The sequence below is a fragment of the Salvelinus sp. IW2-2015 genome, linkage group LG13 (genome assembly GCF_002910315.2).
Source record: "Salvelinus sp. IW2-2015 linkage group LG13, ASM291031v2, whole genome shotgun sequence".
Classification (NCBI taxonomy): Eukaryota; Metazoa; Chordata; class Actinopteri; order Salmoniformes; family Salmonidae; genus Salvelinus; species Salvelinus sp. IW2-2015.
In genome coordinates, this window is record NC_036853.1 from 14,593,189 (window position 1) to 14,610,904 (window position 17,716).

The 17,716-nt window shown below is 42.4% G+C and overlaps 1 protein-coding gene and 1 long non-coding RNA gene across 2 annotated transcripts in view; both read left to right on the forward strand.

Annotated features, from left to right (window-relative positions):
* LOC111971844 (ephrin type-B receptor 1) overlaps window positions 1–17,716 on the forward strand; it is a 170,218-nt gene that overhangs the window by 87,163 nt on the left and 65,339 nt on the right. The window contains exon 5 of the mRNA XM_070446360.1: window positions 11,789–12,124. Within this exon, the coding sequence (XP_070302461.1) occupies window positions 11,789–12,124 (336 nt within the window). The remainder of the gene's footprint in view (window positions 1–11,788; window positions 12,125–17,716) is intronic.
* Window positions 10,395–10,910, forward strand: LOC139028523 (uncharacterized). Its single transcript, XR_011480769.1, has 2 exons — window positions 10,395–10,627; window positions 10,739–10,910. It is a non-coding gene; the product is annotated as an uncharacterized lncRNA (long non-coding RNA).

Here is a 17,716-nt window from a genome sequence, read left to right on the forward strand (position 1 = left end):
ACCCCATAATGACAAAGCGGAAACTGGTTTTTGGAAAAAGAATTGTAAATGTATACAAAATAAAAAACAGAAATACCTTATAAGTATTCAGACCCTTTGCTATTAGCTTCGAAATTGAGCTCAGGTGCATCCTGGTTCCATTGATCATCCTTGCGATTTGATTGGAGTCCACCTGTAGTATATTCAACTGATTGGTCATGATTTGGAAAGGTACACACCTGTCTATATAAGGTTCCACAGTTGACAGTGTATGTCAGAGCAAAAACCAAGCCATGAGATTGAAGGAATTGTCCGTAGAGCACCGAGACAGGATTGTGTCGAGGCACAGATCTGGGGAAGGGTACAAAAATATTTCTGCAGCATTCAAGGTCCCCAAGAACAGAGTGGCCTCCATCATTCTTAAATGGAAGACGTTTGGAACTACCAAGACTCTTCCTAGAGCTGGCCGCCCGGCCAAGCTGAGCAATTGGGGGAGAAGGGTCTTGGTCAGGGAAGTGACCAAGAACCCCATGGTCACTCTGACAGAGCTCCAGAGTTCCTCTGTGGAGATGGGAGAACCTTCCAGAAGGACAACCATCTCTGCAGCACTCCACTAATCAGGCCTTTATGGTAGAATGTCCAGACGGAAGCCACTCCTTAGTAAAAGCCACATGACAGCCTGCTTTGAGTTTGCCAAAAGGCACCTAAAGAACTCTCAGACCATGAGAAACAAGATTCTCTGGTCTGATGAAACCAAGATAGAACTCTGGTCTGAATGCCATTCTTCATGTCTGGAGGAAACCTGACACCATCCCTACGGTGAAGCAGGGTGGTGGCAGCATCATGCTGTGAGGATGTTTTTGAGCAGCAGGGACTGGGAGACTAGTCAGGTTCGAGGGAAAGATGAACGGAGCAAAGTACAGAGATCCTTGATGAAAACCTGCTCCAGAGCGCTCACGATCTCAGACTGGGGTGAAGGTTCACCTTCCAACAGGACAACGACCCTAAGCACACAGCCAAGACAACGCAGGAGTGGCATCGGGACAAGTCTCTGAATGTCTTTGTGTGAACGAGCCAGAGCCCGGACTTGAACCCGATTGAACATCTCTGCAGAGACCTGAAAATAGCGGTGTAGCAATGCTCCCCATCCCACCTGACATAGCTTGAGAGGATCTGCAGAGAAGAATGGGAGAAACTCCCCAAATACACACACACACTTGTAGCACACAAGATTGTAGCGTCATACCCAATAAGACTTGAAGTTCAGCAAAGTACTGAGTAAAAGGTCTGAATTCTTATGTAAAGGTGATATTTCAGTTTTTATTTTTAATACATTTGCAAACATTTCTATTTTTTTTTGCTTTGTAATTATGGGGTGTTGTGTGTAGATTGATAAGGGGGGGACTATTTAATAAATTTTAGAATAAGGCTGTAACGTAACAAAATGTGGAAAACGCGTTCTGAATACTTTCCAAATGCACTGTAACATAAACGTTTGACATAGAACAACTGGATTTTCTGTGTTTTTTTAATTTGTATAATGTTTATTAATTATGGAATTATGAAAAATATGAATAACATTTCACCAATGAGTCCACTAGAGTGTGGGGTGCTTGTCTTTTCTCTCTCTGGCCTCTTATCCCTGATGGTGGTGAGGCGCTGGTGAGGGGCTTTTCTCACTCCGTTCATGTGACTTTGCTGTGACTAAGAGATGAAGCCTGGACTCCTGCTGGGCCTGGACCGTCAGTGCTGTTCCAATCCTGGGGCCCCACTATAGAACAATGCAGAAGAGCTTCAGGAAGGCCTTTATCCCTTCTCTCTCCTCTTTCTCCATTCCAGCTCCACTTTCTGTTTTAATGTGATTAGCAGGATGAAGGTACTCTCTCGGGTTCTAGAGTTGGGTCTTAGAAGCATCTATAGGTCCGCTGGGCGTGTGTGGTTTGTGTGTTTGTGTGTGTGTGTGTGTGTGTTGTGTGTGTGTGGTGTGTGTGTGTGTGTGTGTGTGTGGTGTGTGTGTGTGTGTGTGTGTGTGTGTGTGTGTGTGTTGTGTGTGTGGTGTGAGAGAGAGAGAAATGGTAAAACTGGACTTCTTGTAATGGTTCTTTCTTTCACAACAATTACCCTCTGCCACACATGCTCACCTCCACCACCTATCAATGCTCACACTCTTATCCCTCTCTCTCTCTAGTTCAATTCAAATGTCTTTATTGGCATGGGAAAATATGATTACATTGTCAAAGCATGTGAAATAGATAATAAACAAAAGTGAAATAAACAATAACAAAATGAACAGTAAACATTATACTCACAAAAGTTCCAAAGGAACAGAGACATTTCAAACTATCACATTTCAAGGTAAGACCCAGATGCAGACAACATCAAATTAACAACAGTTTATTAATCCAACAGGGGCAGTAAAAGACAGGTCAAGGGCAGGCAGTGGTCAATAATACAGATAGGTGTGGCAAAGGTGCAGAATGACAGGCAGGCAGGCTCAGGGTCAGGGCAGGCAGAAAAGGTCAAAACCGGGAAAACTACAAAACAGGAACAATCGAGAGACAGGAACAGAGGGAAAAACACTGGTAGGCTTGACGAAACAAAACGAATTGGCAACAGACAAACAGAGAACACAGGTATAAATTCACAGGGGATAATGGGGAAGAAGGTCAACACCTGGAGGGGGTGGTGACGATCACAAAGACAGGTGAAACAGATCAGGGTGTGACAGAAATGTCATTTTATGGCTACATACAGTGTTGTAACGATGTGCAAATAGTTGAAGTACAAAAGCGGAAATAAATAAACATAAATATGGTTGTATTTATAATTATGTTTGTTCTTCACTGGTTGCCCTTTTCTTGAGGCAACAGGTCACAAATCTTGCTGATCTAATGGCATACTCTGGGATTTAACCTAATATATATGGGACTTGTATCAACATTTTATTTTCAAATTCTTTGTGGGTCTGTGTTATCTGAGGGAAATATGTGTATACATTTGGCAAGATGTTAAGAAGTACAGCTCAGTTTCTATCTCATTTTGTGGGCTGTGTGCACATAGCCTGTCTTTTCTTGAGAGCCAGGTCTGCCTTCGGCAACCTTTATCAATAGCAAGGCTATGCTCACTGAGTCTATACATAGTCAATGATTTCCTTAATGTTGGGTCATTCATAGTGGTCAGGTATTCTGCCACTGTGTATTCTCTGTTTAGTCTTTCTCTCTCTCTCTCTCTCTCTCTCTCTCTCTCTCTCTCTCTCTCTCTCTCTCTCTCTCTCTCTCTCTCTCTCGCTCTCTCTCTTGTCATCCCTGACACTCTCTCTCTCGTTTTCCATGACACTCTCTCTCCCTCTCTCTCGCTCTCTCTAGTCCTCCCTGACGCATACTCTCTCATCCTCATTGACGCATACTTTCTCTTGCTTGTCCTCTCTGACACTCTCTTTCCCTGTCTCCCTCCCTCTCTCTCTGTCTCTCTCTTTCTCTCCCCTCTCTCTCTCTGAAATCAATTCAATTCAAATTGGCATTGGCATTGGAAACATGTTTACATTGTCAAAGCAAGTGTAATAGACAATAAACAAGGGAAATTAGCAATCAGAAATTTACAGTAAATATTACTCTTTTTTTTTTTTATAATATAGAAATGTCAAATGTTATTATTGGCAATGTACAGTGTTGTAACACTCTCTCTCTCTCTCTCTCTCTCTCACTCTCTCTCTTGTTCTTCCTGACACAGTCTATCTCTCCTATAATGTGTCTCTCAGTGTTTCCCTCTAATCCGCTAGCTGTTAACTCCAGTGAGACAGTACTGAGACAGTGCGGAGGAGGCTGAAAGGCATGTGGGTGTAGTTGAAAAGAGCTCCTGACTATAGGGCCTTTACTCTTAGACAGGCTTTGTTCCACCACAGCCGTCACTGGGGACCCTGTGCTGTGACCATTACCAAGTCATCAACCATCCAGACACACAAAAGGTCTTCTTCTCAATTTTATGGAAAGAGAGAAGACTAAAAAAGGAAAGAAGTGAGAGAGGGAGGAACGATCCTAATATCAGACACAGGAGGCTGCTGAGGGGAAGACGGCTCATAATAATGTCTTGAACGGCGTGAATGGAATGTAGTGTATTTGATACCATTCCACCTATTCCACTCCAGCCATTACCACGAATCCGTACTCCCCAATTAAGGTGCCACCAACCTCCTGTGATATCAGAGTAAATGAGATCCTCCTCTTACTTTCCTATAGTGTCTGTAAAGTTTTTCCCTACCATTTCATAAACATTTTGTCAATGTGATTTGAATTTTTGGGTGTTTTTTTTTTAGTATTATTCAGAAACCAACCTTCCCCTTTTCATCTACTCCCACTTACCACTTTGACTATTAAAAGTGTTCAGAGACAGCAGCTGCATGGCATATGATTACAGTAGTGAAGAGTGCAGATATGATGCTGAAGCTTTAATCAATGTAATGAATGCATGGTTTCTGACTGTAGAGTGTGGCTGGCCACCCGTGTCCTTATCCTCTTACTGTTTATGTCAATCAGGATGTATCAGCTTAAATAATTATTCCCCCCACTGATGTCGAGTGCTAATTGAGGACAGTGTGAGTTCGCTTGAAAACGCTGCACAGTTGTGGAAGGCAGATCTCTGAGGAAACAGTGTGGAGCAGAGCTAACCTGAAGCCAGCCTCGTAGCGGGTGTACATCTAAGCATCCTTGTTCAGTTTGCATGTTATTGACTCACATATTTATTCTACTTACTATTCACCAAATTAGCTTAGAGATGAAGGTGGATTTCAGAAACACAAATAAACACACCCACCACATGCAAGCAGTACGCACTTACACACACACACGTTAGTAGTATAAACACGTATACTTTCTCTCTCTATTGGTTTCCCCTGCTCACGGACTGTGCAGTAGAGCAGCTGTTAGGCTGTGTGTAGAATCAGTGTGAGCGAGGCAAGGCAAGGTGTGTGTAAAGTGGGCTGGTGTTCTGCTGCTCCCTCTGTCAGATTAGAAGGCTGATGGGTTGACACTCTCCCCACACTGTCAGCAGGAGAGCAACGCTACGCTATAACCATGGAGCTGCACTGGTGAGCCTTCATGCTCCTTCAAAGACCTATCACTCACTACTACACCTCTTAAACATCAGGTCCCCATCCATACCCCCCTATTGGAACTTCCTGTACCTCCCCTGTACACCCCCCTGGAAGCCCTCATCCGGCCCCATCCTGGGCCTTGCTATACTGCTGGAGAGGAGAACATTGATGTTTAATTATTCTAATTAAAGCGGCACCCCTACGGCAAGCCAGCAGTGTTGCACAGTGTGTGGACTTGACACAACATTGACGGTAATTACCTGGAGTCAGATAGAGAGACAATAGCTATTACTCCATCAGGGAAAGGAGTGATGAGACCATTCTACACTCACATAGCTCCGCCTCACGCAAAGAGGCAAGCATCTTAATGTCTGCAGCTGTAAGATTAATTCCCCAGTCTGTGTGGTCATTTGTGGTCACACATGCATGCACGGAGGGCAGGGCAGCAGGTAGCCTATCAGTTAGAGTGTTGCTAGTTTGAATCCCTGAGCTACCAATGTGAAAAATCTGCCAATGTGCCCTTGAGCAAGGCACTTAACCCTAGTTGCTCCAGGGTCGCTGTTAATAATGGCTGACCGTGACCCCAATCTCCAAGGCTGTCTCAGGGGGATTTGGGATATGCAAAAACACATATGTGTATGATGCACACTTGTACATGTGTGAAATAGGACAAATGTAAGCACCGACCAAATTTTTATTTATATTATTACAATATGCACATGTAAAAACATGGGCCTGGTCATCTCTTGCCCACTCACTCAGTCTCATGAAATATGCAGGTAGCGTAGAGACTCAGTTACCCTCTTCCCTTTGCTTTCACACTCAGACATAGACAGCTACAAAAGGTCATGAAAACATACAAATAAAGTGTTGCTCCAGACAGATTGAAACTAAAACGGCCTCTCATGGGTTTTCCTCGAAAGGTAAGGTTGAATGTTAAAGCAGCCTTGGCATCTTTAGAGCAGACAGTTTCAGACTGCTGTGCCCCCTTGGGTTTTGATATACAGTAGCACATGGCAGAAGCACTGAGGACTGTAGAGTCTAGATTGACATTCAAAAAGCAATTTGTCTCTGAGACATACCCATTAAAACCCTACTTCTCCTGTTCTTTATTAGGACATCAGGTCACAGAATCCTGTTTAAATCCAGGCCCACTGGGCAAAAACTAGTGGAATCAATGTTGTTTCCATGTAATTTCAACCAAAACATGTAATTTAAATTGAATTCAAGTTAGTTGATCATTCAAACAAATGTAAATCAAAACTAGACTTGAACTGACGTCTGTGCCCAGTGGGGGGGGGGGCAACATAATGCGTAAACTACCAGACTTACTAGCTAGATTACATTGTTGCGTTACTAAATATAATGTATTAAAATGTCCGGTGGAAGATAACTTTTCCTTGAGTCATATCATGGCCTTTTCAAACACCAAAGGGCAGTTTTGTCATGGGCCTCCCACAGGGCATCTGGAATGCCTGATAATACAGATCAGTAGAGTCCGGCCTGTTATTTCCTAGCCCCTCTGGGCGCAGTTCCGGAATGGCATCAGCGGAAAAGAATGAGAGAAAAAGGACCGCCAGAAATTGGCATCAGCGGAAAAGAATGAGAGAAAAAGGACCGCCAGAATGGCATCAGCGGAAAAGAATGAGAGAAAAAGGACCGCCAGAATGGCATCAGCGGGAAAGAAGGAGAAAAACGACCGGTCCGGTCAAGGAAGAAGTGTTCCTGGATGTGGATGTGAGGCCTAGCTGTGTAAACAGAGGTGTGATTGTTAGCGTGTGGAGTCGCGTGCCGACAGACTTCCAGACGATGTCTTGGTGTGCTGTGGGTTTAGCCTTTGGCTCTTGGTCTTGCTGGGGTGATGGGGGATGGTTATGTGATGGGCCTCTCTAGTTACTGCAGAGTAGTTTGGACAGTCAATACGCAAGATTCCTTTTTTGTAGTTGTTATTTTGCTCACAGAAATGAATACAACCTTCAAAGAGTTTTGGGCTTTTGATGAATCTGTGGCGGCTTCTTGTATGTACTTAATTATTCTGTTTCTCCATATGTGAACTGTTATTGTAACTCACAGTTGATGAGAAAAAAGTCCATTCTACACTTAAATTGCATATTTGCTACAGATTGTTGGCTAACCCTGTAACTCTCACTCTGAGGTCTCCTGGTAGGGTTGTACAGAAGGCTGGTGATCCATCAAAGGCTAGTCAATGGCAAAACGATTACCCCCCTGTCGTGTCCCTGAGGGCAGGGGCACGAGGCGCAGTATCAATTACCCTCAAGTTAATTAGCATAGATCTACAGACCAGTCTGAGGGTCTTGGTGTCGATAACTCAGCTTGGTGCAGCCCTGTGCCACTGAGCCAAATCAACCTTGACTCCTATAGCTGATGGGACAGTGGGGGAGAGAGGGAGAGAACAGTAACTAACGCTGTAGACAAATTAGATTCCCTCGCAAATGAAAGCGGGGAGGTGCTAGTGGCGATAATGTGGCCTGTAAATTAGACATTAAGTAGTGATCAGATCAGCCTTCTCCACCCCTCCGTGTTTTATTTTTGCAGAGCTGAGAAACACATCACAGACATCGCAACAGGATCTATTAAAACTAAGACAGGCTTTTCACTGAAAGGACCAGTGACCCTGTGTTATGTGAAGTGTGAACCGAGTCTTTCAATAAATCCCAACTAATAGAGTCTCTAATTGGCCACACATGGCAATCAACACCTACTTACAGCCATATCAAGATACATTTAGAAAGTACACAATTACATATATTAACAAACAGTAAGCAAGACAGATGTATTCCCTATACAGTTCACTGGCTGGTCTACTATAGAGCTGCTGTATAGAGCAAAGCCACTCTTCTCCACAACACCTGACCATTACTGTTGTAATCCACAGACTCAGACTGCTGGCTCTGCTTCACATAGAGAAACAGAGAATGTGAGGAGGTGGATCAGGAGAGAGAAATATAAAAGAGGGGAATATTGACCAATTCCCATATATTCAGATCACAGCCGTGACTTACGGAGATGAAAGGGAGAAGACAGAAAAAGTGAATCAGAGAGACAGAAAACCCAGGCTGCTAAGGCGTGGTCAGACCCCTGTGTGTACATCGGCAACCGCTATCAGAAAGGCATATGTTAAATTGGTCAGCCAACACAATGATCTGTCAGTTTCTCTTGATTCACTGGTAGAATGGTCAAATAAAAATTGGAGTCCCACAGTGATGGTTGGGCTTCGTGAAATTGTAAACACACACATACAGTAACAACCGACTATTGTGAATGCAATCTTGAAGTTTTGAGAAGCCTTCAGTGCAGCCACCATAGGGAAATATGTCCACAAAAATATGATTGGACAAGATAATGTTGTGTGATGATAATAGCTTTAGTCTCAAGCACAGAGATGGAAACAGTGCACAACAAAACCCAACGTCCCTGGCAGGGATCACAGAGCCAGCCAGTTCAAATGAAAGGGAAACATGAGAAATGTAGTGAAAACTGTTTCAGTGTTCCAGTATGAGTGAATGTTGGTGAGAGGGATGAGGTTGTGTAGGAAGGTTGGCTAGGAGGGGGTGATTGAGTGGTGTAATTTCAGCTCCCATGCTGCGCTTTGTCATGTTAATGGTATTGTAACACTGTTGCAACACATCAACATCAATAACATATGGGGCTAAATGGCAGCTGAATACCCCATGAAGTCTAATAACCAGTGGGGGATCATTTCTGCGAAACGCATAGCAGTTACATACAGTACCAGTCAAAAGTTTGGACACACCTACTCATTCCAGGGCTTTTCTTTATTTTTACTATTTTCTACATTGTAGAATAATAGTGAAGACATCAAAACTATGAAATAACACATGGAATCATGTAGCAACCAAAAAGTGTTAAACAAATCAAAATATATGTTATTTTTGAGATTCTTCAAAGTAGCCACCCTTTGCCTTCATCACATCTTTGCACAATCTTGGCATTCTCTCAACCAGATTCATGAGGTAGTCACCTGAAATGCATTTCAATTAAAAGGTGTGCCTTGTTAATTTGTGGAATTTCTTTATTTCTTAATGCGTTTGAGCCAATCAGTTGTGTTGTGACAAGGTAGGGGTGGTATACAGAAGATAGCTCCCAAATAAATGCTTCAAAGAGTTCAAGTAACAGACACATCTCAACATCAACTGTTCAGAGGAGACTGTGTGAATCAGGCCTTCATGGTCGAATTGCTGCAAAGAAACTACTACTAAAAGACACCAATAAGAAAAAGAGACTGGCTTGGGCCAAGAAACACGGGCAATGGACATTAGACTGGTGGAAATATGTCCTTTGGTCTGAGTCCACATTTGAGATTTTTGGTTCCAACCGCCGTGTCTTTGTGAGACTGAGTAGGTGAATGGATGATATCAGCACGTGTGGTTCCCACCATGAAGCATGGAGGAGGAGGTGTGATGGTGTGGGTGTGCTTTGCTGGTGACACTGTCTGTGATTTATTTAGAATTCAAGGCACACTTAACCAGCATGGCTACCACAGCATTCTGCAGCGATACACCATCCCATCTGGTTTGCGCTTAGTGAGACTAATATTTGTTTTTTCAACAGGACAATGACCTAAAACACACCTGCAGGCTGTGTAAGAGCTATTTGACCAAGGAGAGTGATGGAGTGTTGCATCAGATGACCTGGCCTCCACAATCACCTGCCCTCAACCCAATTGAGATGGTTTGGGATGAGTTGGACCGCAGAGTGAAGGAAAAACAGCCAAAAAGTGCTCAGCACACGTGGGAACTCCTTCAAGACTGTTGGAAAAGCATTTCTCATGAAGCTGGTTGAAAGAATGCCAAGAGTGTGCAAATCTGTCATCAAGGCAAAAGGTGGCTGCTTTGAAGAATCTCAAATATAAAATATATTTCGATTTGTTTTAAACATTTTTGGTTACTACATGATTCCATATGCGTCATTTCATAGTTTTGATGTCGTCACTTTTCTTCTACAATGTAGAAAATAGTAAAAATAAAGAAAAACCTTTGAATGAGTAGGTGTGTCCAAACCTTTGACTGGTACTGTAGATATATACTATTTATAACGGAACAAAAACATAAACGCAACATGTGAAATAGCCTATTTTGCTCAAATGATGTGCACAAATGTGTGTATACCCCTGTCAGTGAGCATTTCTCCTTTGCCAAGATAATCCATCCATCCTGACAGATGTGGCATATCAAGAACCGGATTAAACAGCATGATCATTACACAGGTGCAACTTGTGCCGGGGACGGAAAAAAAAGGCCACTCAAAAATGTGCAGTTTTGTCAAAAAACAATGCCACAGATGTCACGAATCCCGCTTCCTGAGTCTGGGTTTGCCTGTGTGTCTGTCCTGGAGTGTGTTTCAGGTGTCCTGGAACGCACCCTGTCTGGTTGCCGGGCGAATTAGCTTGTTGGGAGATTGATGTTCACCCGCACCTGTGTCCCATCAGTATTCTGCACACCTGTCCTGATCATCATCTCTTCCCTTCAAAAGCTCTGACCTGACTTCCATTCCCTGCCGGATCGTTAGCCATGACCAGTATGTTTTGCTCACGAACCAGTCTCCAAGTTATAGAGTTTGTTTTGTTTTGTTTTATTGTTTTGTACATCTGCTTGCCTTTAACTGACCTCCGTTTTGTTCTATCTACAGCTATTCTTCCGGAACCCATCACCCATCCCTGTCTGCTCGTTGCTAGTGTTTTTTCCTATCCTTTGGATCTGCTCATCCACTTCCATCAACCCACCTCCGCTGTCCGCTCCGCCACCCGGAACTATCTACCTCCACGTTCTCATCATTTAAATAAATTCTCACCATCTTCATACTCACCTTGTCCTGGTCTGCTTCTGGGTCCGATTTTTGTAAAGCGTGACAACAGATGGTTTTGAGGGAGCGTGCAATTGGCATGCTGACTGCAGGAATGTCCACCAGAGCTGTTGCCAGAGCTTTGAATGTTAATTTCTCTACCATAATCCGCCTCCAACGTCATTTTAGAGAATTTGGCAGTACGTCCAATCGGCCTCACAACAACAGACCACGTGTAACCAAGCTAGCCCAGGTCCTCCACATCCGGCTTCTTCACCTGCTGGATCGTCTGAGACCAGCCACCTGGACAGTTGATAAATCTGAGGAGTATTTCTGTCTGTAATAAAGCCTTTTTGTGGGGAAAATCATTCTGATTGGCTGGGTCTGGCTCCCAAGTGGGTGTGCCTATGCCCTCCCAGTCCCACCCATGGCTGCGCCCCTGCACAGGCATGTGAAATCGCTAGAATAGGGCCTCATGAATTTTAATTGACTGATTTCCTTATATGAACTGTAAAACTGTAACTCAATAAAATCGTTGAAATTGTTGAAGTTGTTGCATTTTGTGTTCATTTTTGTTTAGTATATTTATGGTTCTGACTGAATGTAATGCAAATTATGTATTTGTCAACATTACAGACGATTGGTAAAACAGAAGGAGTTAAATTACTCGTGTGTGCATATTTTTTGACTGAAATGGTGACATCAGTGCTATATATTTACATCTGAGTTAGTATTATTTGTTGATCACTATGGTTGATCCTAATATCTCTTTCATATCAGAGTGCAGTGTCTTTTTGCCGTGCCATATTAAAGTAATAGCCAGTTGCTGAAACAGACACCATACTACATACTGTGCAGTATATTCATGTCTGCACTGCATTCCCTCTTCCTATCCAGGTGTCCCCTCTGGTCCCAGAAACGTCATCTCCATCGTCAACGAGACCTCGGTAATCCTGGAGTGGCATCCTCCAAGGGAGACTGGCGCCCGTGATGACATCACCTACAACATCGTGTGCAGGAAGTGCCGTGCAGACCGGCCATCATGCTCCCATTGTGATGACAACGTGGAGTATGTACCCAGGCAGCAGGGTTTGACCGAGACCAGAGTGTTCATCAGTAACCTGTGGGCCCACACCCCCTACACCTTCGAGATACACGCTTTCAATGGAGTCACCAACAAGAGTCCCTACCCTGCTCAGCACGTGTCCATCAACATCACCACTAACCAGGCTGGTCAGTGGCATTGTACAGCACCATGCGTTGTGTCTCACACCATGTGTTCATATACAGCCTCCACTGGCAACCATTATAAAGCTTTGTTCTGGGAATCAATTCTTCAAGGCTTACATTATATTAATCTTCTAAATGATTAATGGTATCACACAACAACACATGAGTACTTCTGGCATTTCTTGTTTTTTAAGCTGGAGACATTCTTGAACCAAAGACAAACTTTTGATCTTTTGTCAAGACTGTTTTGGATTGTTCATTACGTTTTTTAAATATTCAAATGTCACAAATCGGTTTATTCGTTGTATGTCTTTCACAACATAGACAACATTCATTATTTATGCTATTGAAACATCATATGGACTTAGTAATTTAAATGTGAGGTAAATAGTATCTGGCTCTGTCAACCTTATCGGTTGGTGTACTAAAGTGTAGTAAATGAAGGAGACATTGTTTCATTGAGAAGCCATTCTAATAATCAGTGCTCCTGTCACACGCTATACCCCATGGGTAATGCCAGGGCAGCCAACGGCCCACTTCGTCCAGACATAGGAATCGTTGTTAGGAAGACTTGAGAAGGATTCCAATTATGACTCTCTGCCTCGTTCCACTGTGAATGTTCCCGGAGGTACATCAAGATTGTCTTGCACTGCTATATTCCTTTCACTTCAATGGGATCAAGGTTTGATTTATTTTTTACATTTTATTGAACCTTTATTTAACCAAGGTTACTGAGCTCAGTGAGCTAACATCGTGTTCAGTCGCATTCAGTTAGAATCATGTTGAACCAAACAACAGAGAGCATAGAGAAGACCTGTAGTCTGTCATTATACAATGAGTATACATACAGTACACTCACTTATTTTAACGCAGGGGTTCTCAACTACTATTCAAAAAGGTTTGGTTACTTAAATTTCCTAGGTGGCAAACGCCCAGATGGATATGGTCCTTTATCGGCATAGTAACAAACCCCCACCTCGCAACCCATGTGTCCCCAAACTGTTCATACTGTTCATACCCCTCTTTTTGGCAGAGAGAAACTGTTGCCATTTTAAACCTAATTCCTACAATTCTACACATTCTACCATGGCTTATGGTTGTTCATATGATACCTGAGTGACTCAACAAAATCAATGGGGGCCCCCTGTGGGTCGAGGCCCATGGGCATGTAATCTGGCCATGATAACTACAAGATTTAGATAGCTGGTTAGCCTAATTTACCTACGTAGCTAACATGGCTACTACTGTAGTTCATCAACTAGACATTTCAGACAGGTTATAAATAGCTCTCTAAGGTCTGACAGTGAATGACATAACAAGAGGAAAACTGCCCATGAATTACTCAACAGCAGTAAGTAGAAAGCCCGACTGATTTCACAAAACATTATTTTAAATGTTTTATTTATTTGGGGTCGGATCCTGTGGTCCGTATTGACCCCGTGCTGGGTCTGGATCCGTCGGGATCCGTGGTCTGCCAGTTGAGCATGGCTGTTTTAACACATATTTTCCATACCTATAGTAATCTTCTGAGATTCCCCACTGCAAGTGAGTCATAGCTCCAAAACAAGTAATTCACTTAGAAATGTCCTTGTTTTTGAAAGAAAAGCACATTTGTTGTCGATTAAAATAACATAAAATTGATCAGAAATAGAGTGTTAATGGTGTACATGACTGATATTTAATGGAATATGTACATAGTCGTACGGCAATTATCAGAATTTGTTCTTAACTGACTTGCCTAGTTAAATAAAGGTTAAATAAAAAAAATAAAAATAAAGAATCAGCAACCATCACTCCTGTGTTCCAATGGCAAGTTGTGTTAGCTAATCCAAGTTTATCATTTTAAAAGGCTAATTGATCATTAGAAAACACTTTTGCAATTATGTTAGCACAGCTGAAAACTGTTGTTCTGATTAAAGAAGCAATAAAACTGTCCTTCTTTAGACTAGTTGAGTATCTGGAGCATCAGCATTTGTAGGATCAATTACAGGCTCAAAATGGCCAGAAACAAAGAACTTTCTTCTGAAACTCATCAGTCTTTTCTTGTTCTGAGGAATGAAGGCTATTCCATGTGAGAAATTGCCAAGAAACTGAAGATCTCGTACAACGCTGTGTACTACTCCCTTCACAGAACATCGCAAACTGGCTTTAACGGAATAGAAAGAGGAGTGGGAGACCCCGGTGCACAACTGAGCAAGAGGACAAGTACATTTGAGTGTCTAGTTTGAGAAACAGACAAGTCCTCAACTGGCAGCTTCATTAAATAGTACCAACAAAACACCAGTCTCAAACTCAACAGTGAAGAGGCGACTCCAGGATGCTGGCCTTTTAGGCAGAGTTCCTCTGTCCAGTGTCTGTGTTCTTTTGCCCATCTTAATCTTTTATTTTTATTGGCCAGTCTGAGATATGGCTTTTTCTTTGCCTAGAAGGTCAGCATCCCGGAGTCACCTCTTCACTGTTGACTTTGAGACTGCTGTATTTCGGGTCCTATTGAATTGCAAAAGGATTTTCTAATGATCAATTAGCCTTTTAGCTAACACAACGTGCCATTGGAACCCAGAAGTGATGGTTGATGATAATGGGCCTCTGTACGCCTATGTAGATATTCAATCAAAAATCAGCCATTTCCAGCTACAAATGTATGTTATGTTACGAATTGCAATTCGTACAATATGTTATGAATTTGCAATAGATATGATATATTACACATTTCAATTTCTTGGGGCTAATGTTAGCTAGGTGGCTGACGTTAGGCTAAGGGTTAAGTTTACGGTTTAAGGTTAGGGTTAGGGGAAAGGTTAGCTTACATGCTAAGTAGTTACAAAATATCTTAAAAGTAGTAAGTAGTTGCTAATTAGCTAAAATGCTAATTGTAATGAGATTCAAACACGCAACTTTTGGGTTGCTAGACCTTCGCGTTATACACCCACACATCCACACTGACCAACCTCCTTTCTTTTTTGCCTTAAGTAATCATCTGTTTTATGTAAATATACCAAACATAACATATCATACTCATTTAAATAGATTTACTATGTTACATCTAGTCTATGAGACCAGGCTGTGAAATGATGAGATTGAGAACATTGGCTTGTAGAAACAGGACTCAAGCAGAAATGAGAACGTAAATGGCCTTTATTACCTAGTAGAGCTAATAGTCCCCATCATCTTGCTTGACAGGGTAATTGCTTGACTTGACAGCTGGATATAGATAAAGAAAGAAAGAAATAGATACACCAAATAGCCAATGCCAATGTCTTTTGTAAAAACGGCTGCAGTAGTAATGAGTAGGTAAGAAAAATGGTCTGTGACATTGTATTATTGTCAGGTAATTGTGCCATTTCAACTGTCTCTGAGAAGGCTTTTATGTCATGGCTGTGTAAGGAATTATCTGTCATGTTGGGAATAGAAGGAGGAGTTGAGAAGCAGTAGAGTTGATGGATGTTGAACTAGAGTTACCTTCAACTGTGAATGAGTTGGTTCTATTGAAATGGTCCGTTTGGAGGAGACTGGTTGGAATAGTGTCACTTTCTGAGGTTCAGAGTAAAGGAATTCTCTGTTGAGGAGAGAATTAGTTGTGGTTCAGTAAGGGACCATTAGACCTTATTCAGGCTGGAGTGACAGAGCTGACAGGAACTCTGATAGATTCTCTTCTCCTATCCTCTCTCCTCTCCTCTTGAACACATTGTGGTTTGTTTTATCATGCATACCTGATTTACCACCAACCGAAGACCAGCTTACATCTTGGAACTTTTCAGTTGAATGTAAAATGTAATAGTACACATGCTTTTACCGTTGCCTTTTACAGTTTCTACATTCTCTAATGTAGGGAGTAATGTCTGCGAAAGTCTGCAAGAGAGTGTCATTCCATAAATTCAAACAGAGGTGCAGATTGAATGGCATGAAATTAATCTTGTAACATGGGCAATGTTTTAACATTTACAATCCGAGGCCCCACTTACTCTTCCAGAACTGTTTCAGGCAGTTCAAACAGAGTAACTGACAGTAGCAGGCCTGGATGATAGAAGCTCACAGAGAACTGTGCCAAACCCGCTACTCTGGCACGACTTTGGGACCCCAAACTCTTCCTATACTGGCATAGAGTTAATGTGGCGGGTGCTGGTGCTCATTGGAGGCTTCTCTCCAGCCCAGCAAAATGTGTGCTCAGGGGAACACTTCTTACAGTACACACACTCCTCTCAGGGATATGTAAAACGTGTCTACTGTTCCATGGGTAGGAGATGTCTGGTCAAAAGTTGCATTAGTCTACATAAAGGGATCCATGTTAACTTAAGCCTCTCATAAAGACCACTAAACCGTGTGTCAATTTGTAGAGAGAGATTTCTTTCTTTGTTCCATCAGTGGGATCTTAGAGTATTTGAATTCATCAGACAGACTCTTGAATTCCCAAGCTGAAAATCTGTCATAGTGCTCTCATAAACTGTACTAATGATTGAACAGCTTCAGACGGTTACTCATAGACGCTCTGCTTCCTACAGTAGTAAGACTGCATTTCAATTTCTCATGGAATATATATTTCCTGGCATTTTGAATCTACGAGGATTCAAGAATCACTGCATCAGCTAATCCCATCCTCCATGTCACCAGGATTCTGCAGTCAGAGGTCTGTCCTTCCTTACCGAAGCTCATTCACCCATGACACCATTAGATGAGACAGGAAAGGCTTGCAATGACTGTATTATTTGGCACCATATACACATAAGTAAACACCTCAGAAAAATACAGAATAAAATCAAGGTATAAGAGTAGCTACAGTAGCCACTGGCAGTTAGCTATATTTAATATCTTATCACAGAAAGCCATGTTCTTGTATTCTGGTCCGTTTGTCTCCTGTGACCTATCGGGACATTTGGAAATTGCATCTGAACCAACATCTTGTAAATAAGAAGAAAAAAAACAGATGGAAATATTCCCCTAGGCAGTAGACGTTCGGACGAATAACTCTGTGAGATAACAGGCTATGTCTGGCTATCAGGAGGACTGTCTGTCTCTGTGTGAGGGATCCCTGATGCTCAACACTTCCTGCGCCTGAGTAGAGGCATTATCTAGAGCTATAAAACATTCACAGAGACCGGGAGAAAGAGAGTGAGAGAGAGTGAAAAAAGAGAAACAACAATGTGTACAGAAAGAAAAGACAGATAAATGAAACAAATTGTAGTAAGACCGAAAACAAATTATGTACACTTAACAAATAAAATTACACAACAGGCAACAATTTTAAAGATTTTCTGTGTAACAGTTCAAATCAGTCAATTGAAACACATTCATTATGCCCTAATCTATGGATTTCACATGACTGTGTATTGAGATATGCATCTGTTGGTCACACAGTAGATACCTTCACACAGTTGCCTCATGCAGCACAACACATCTCCTTCGCATAGAGTTGACCAGGCTGTATATTGTGGCCTGTATAATGTTGTCCCGGGAATATTGGCGGGAACTGGAACAAGCTGTCGTACGATCCAGAGCATCCCAAACATGCTCAGTGGGTGATATGTCTGGTGAGTATGCCGGCCATTTTCATCTTCCAGGAATTGGGTACATATCATCGATTTTCCCACTGAAGATGGT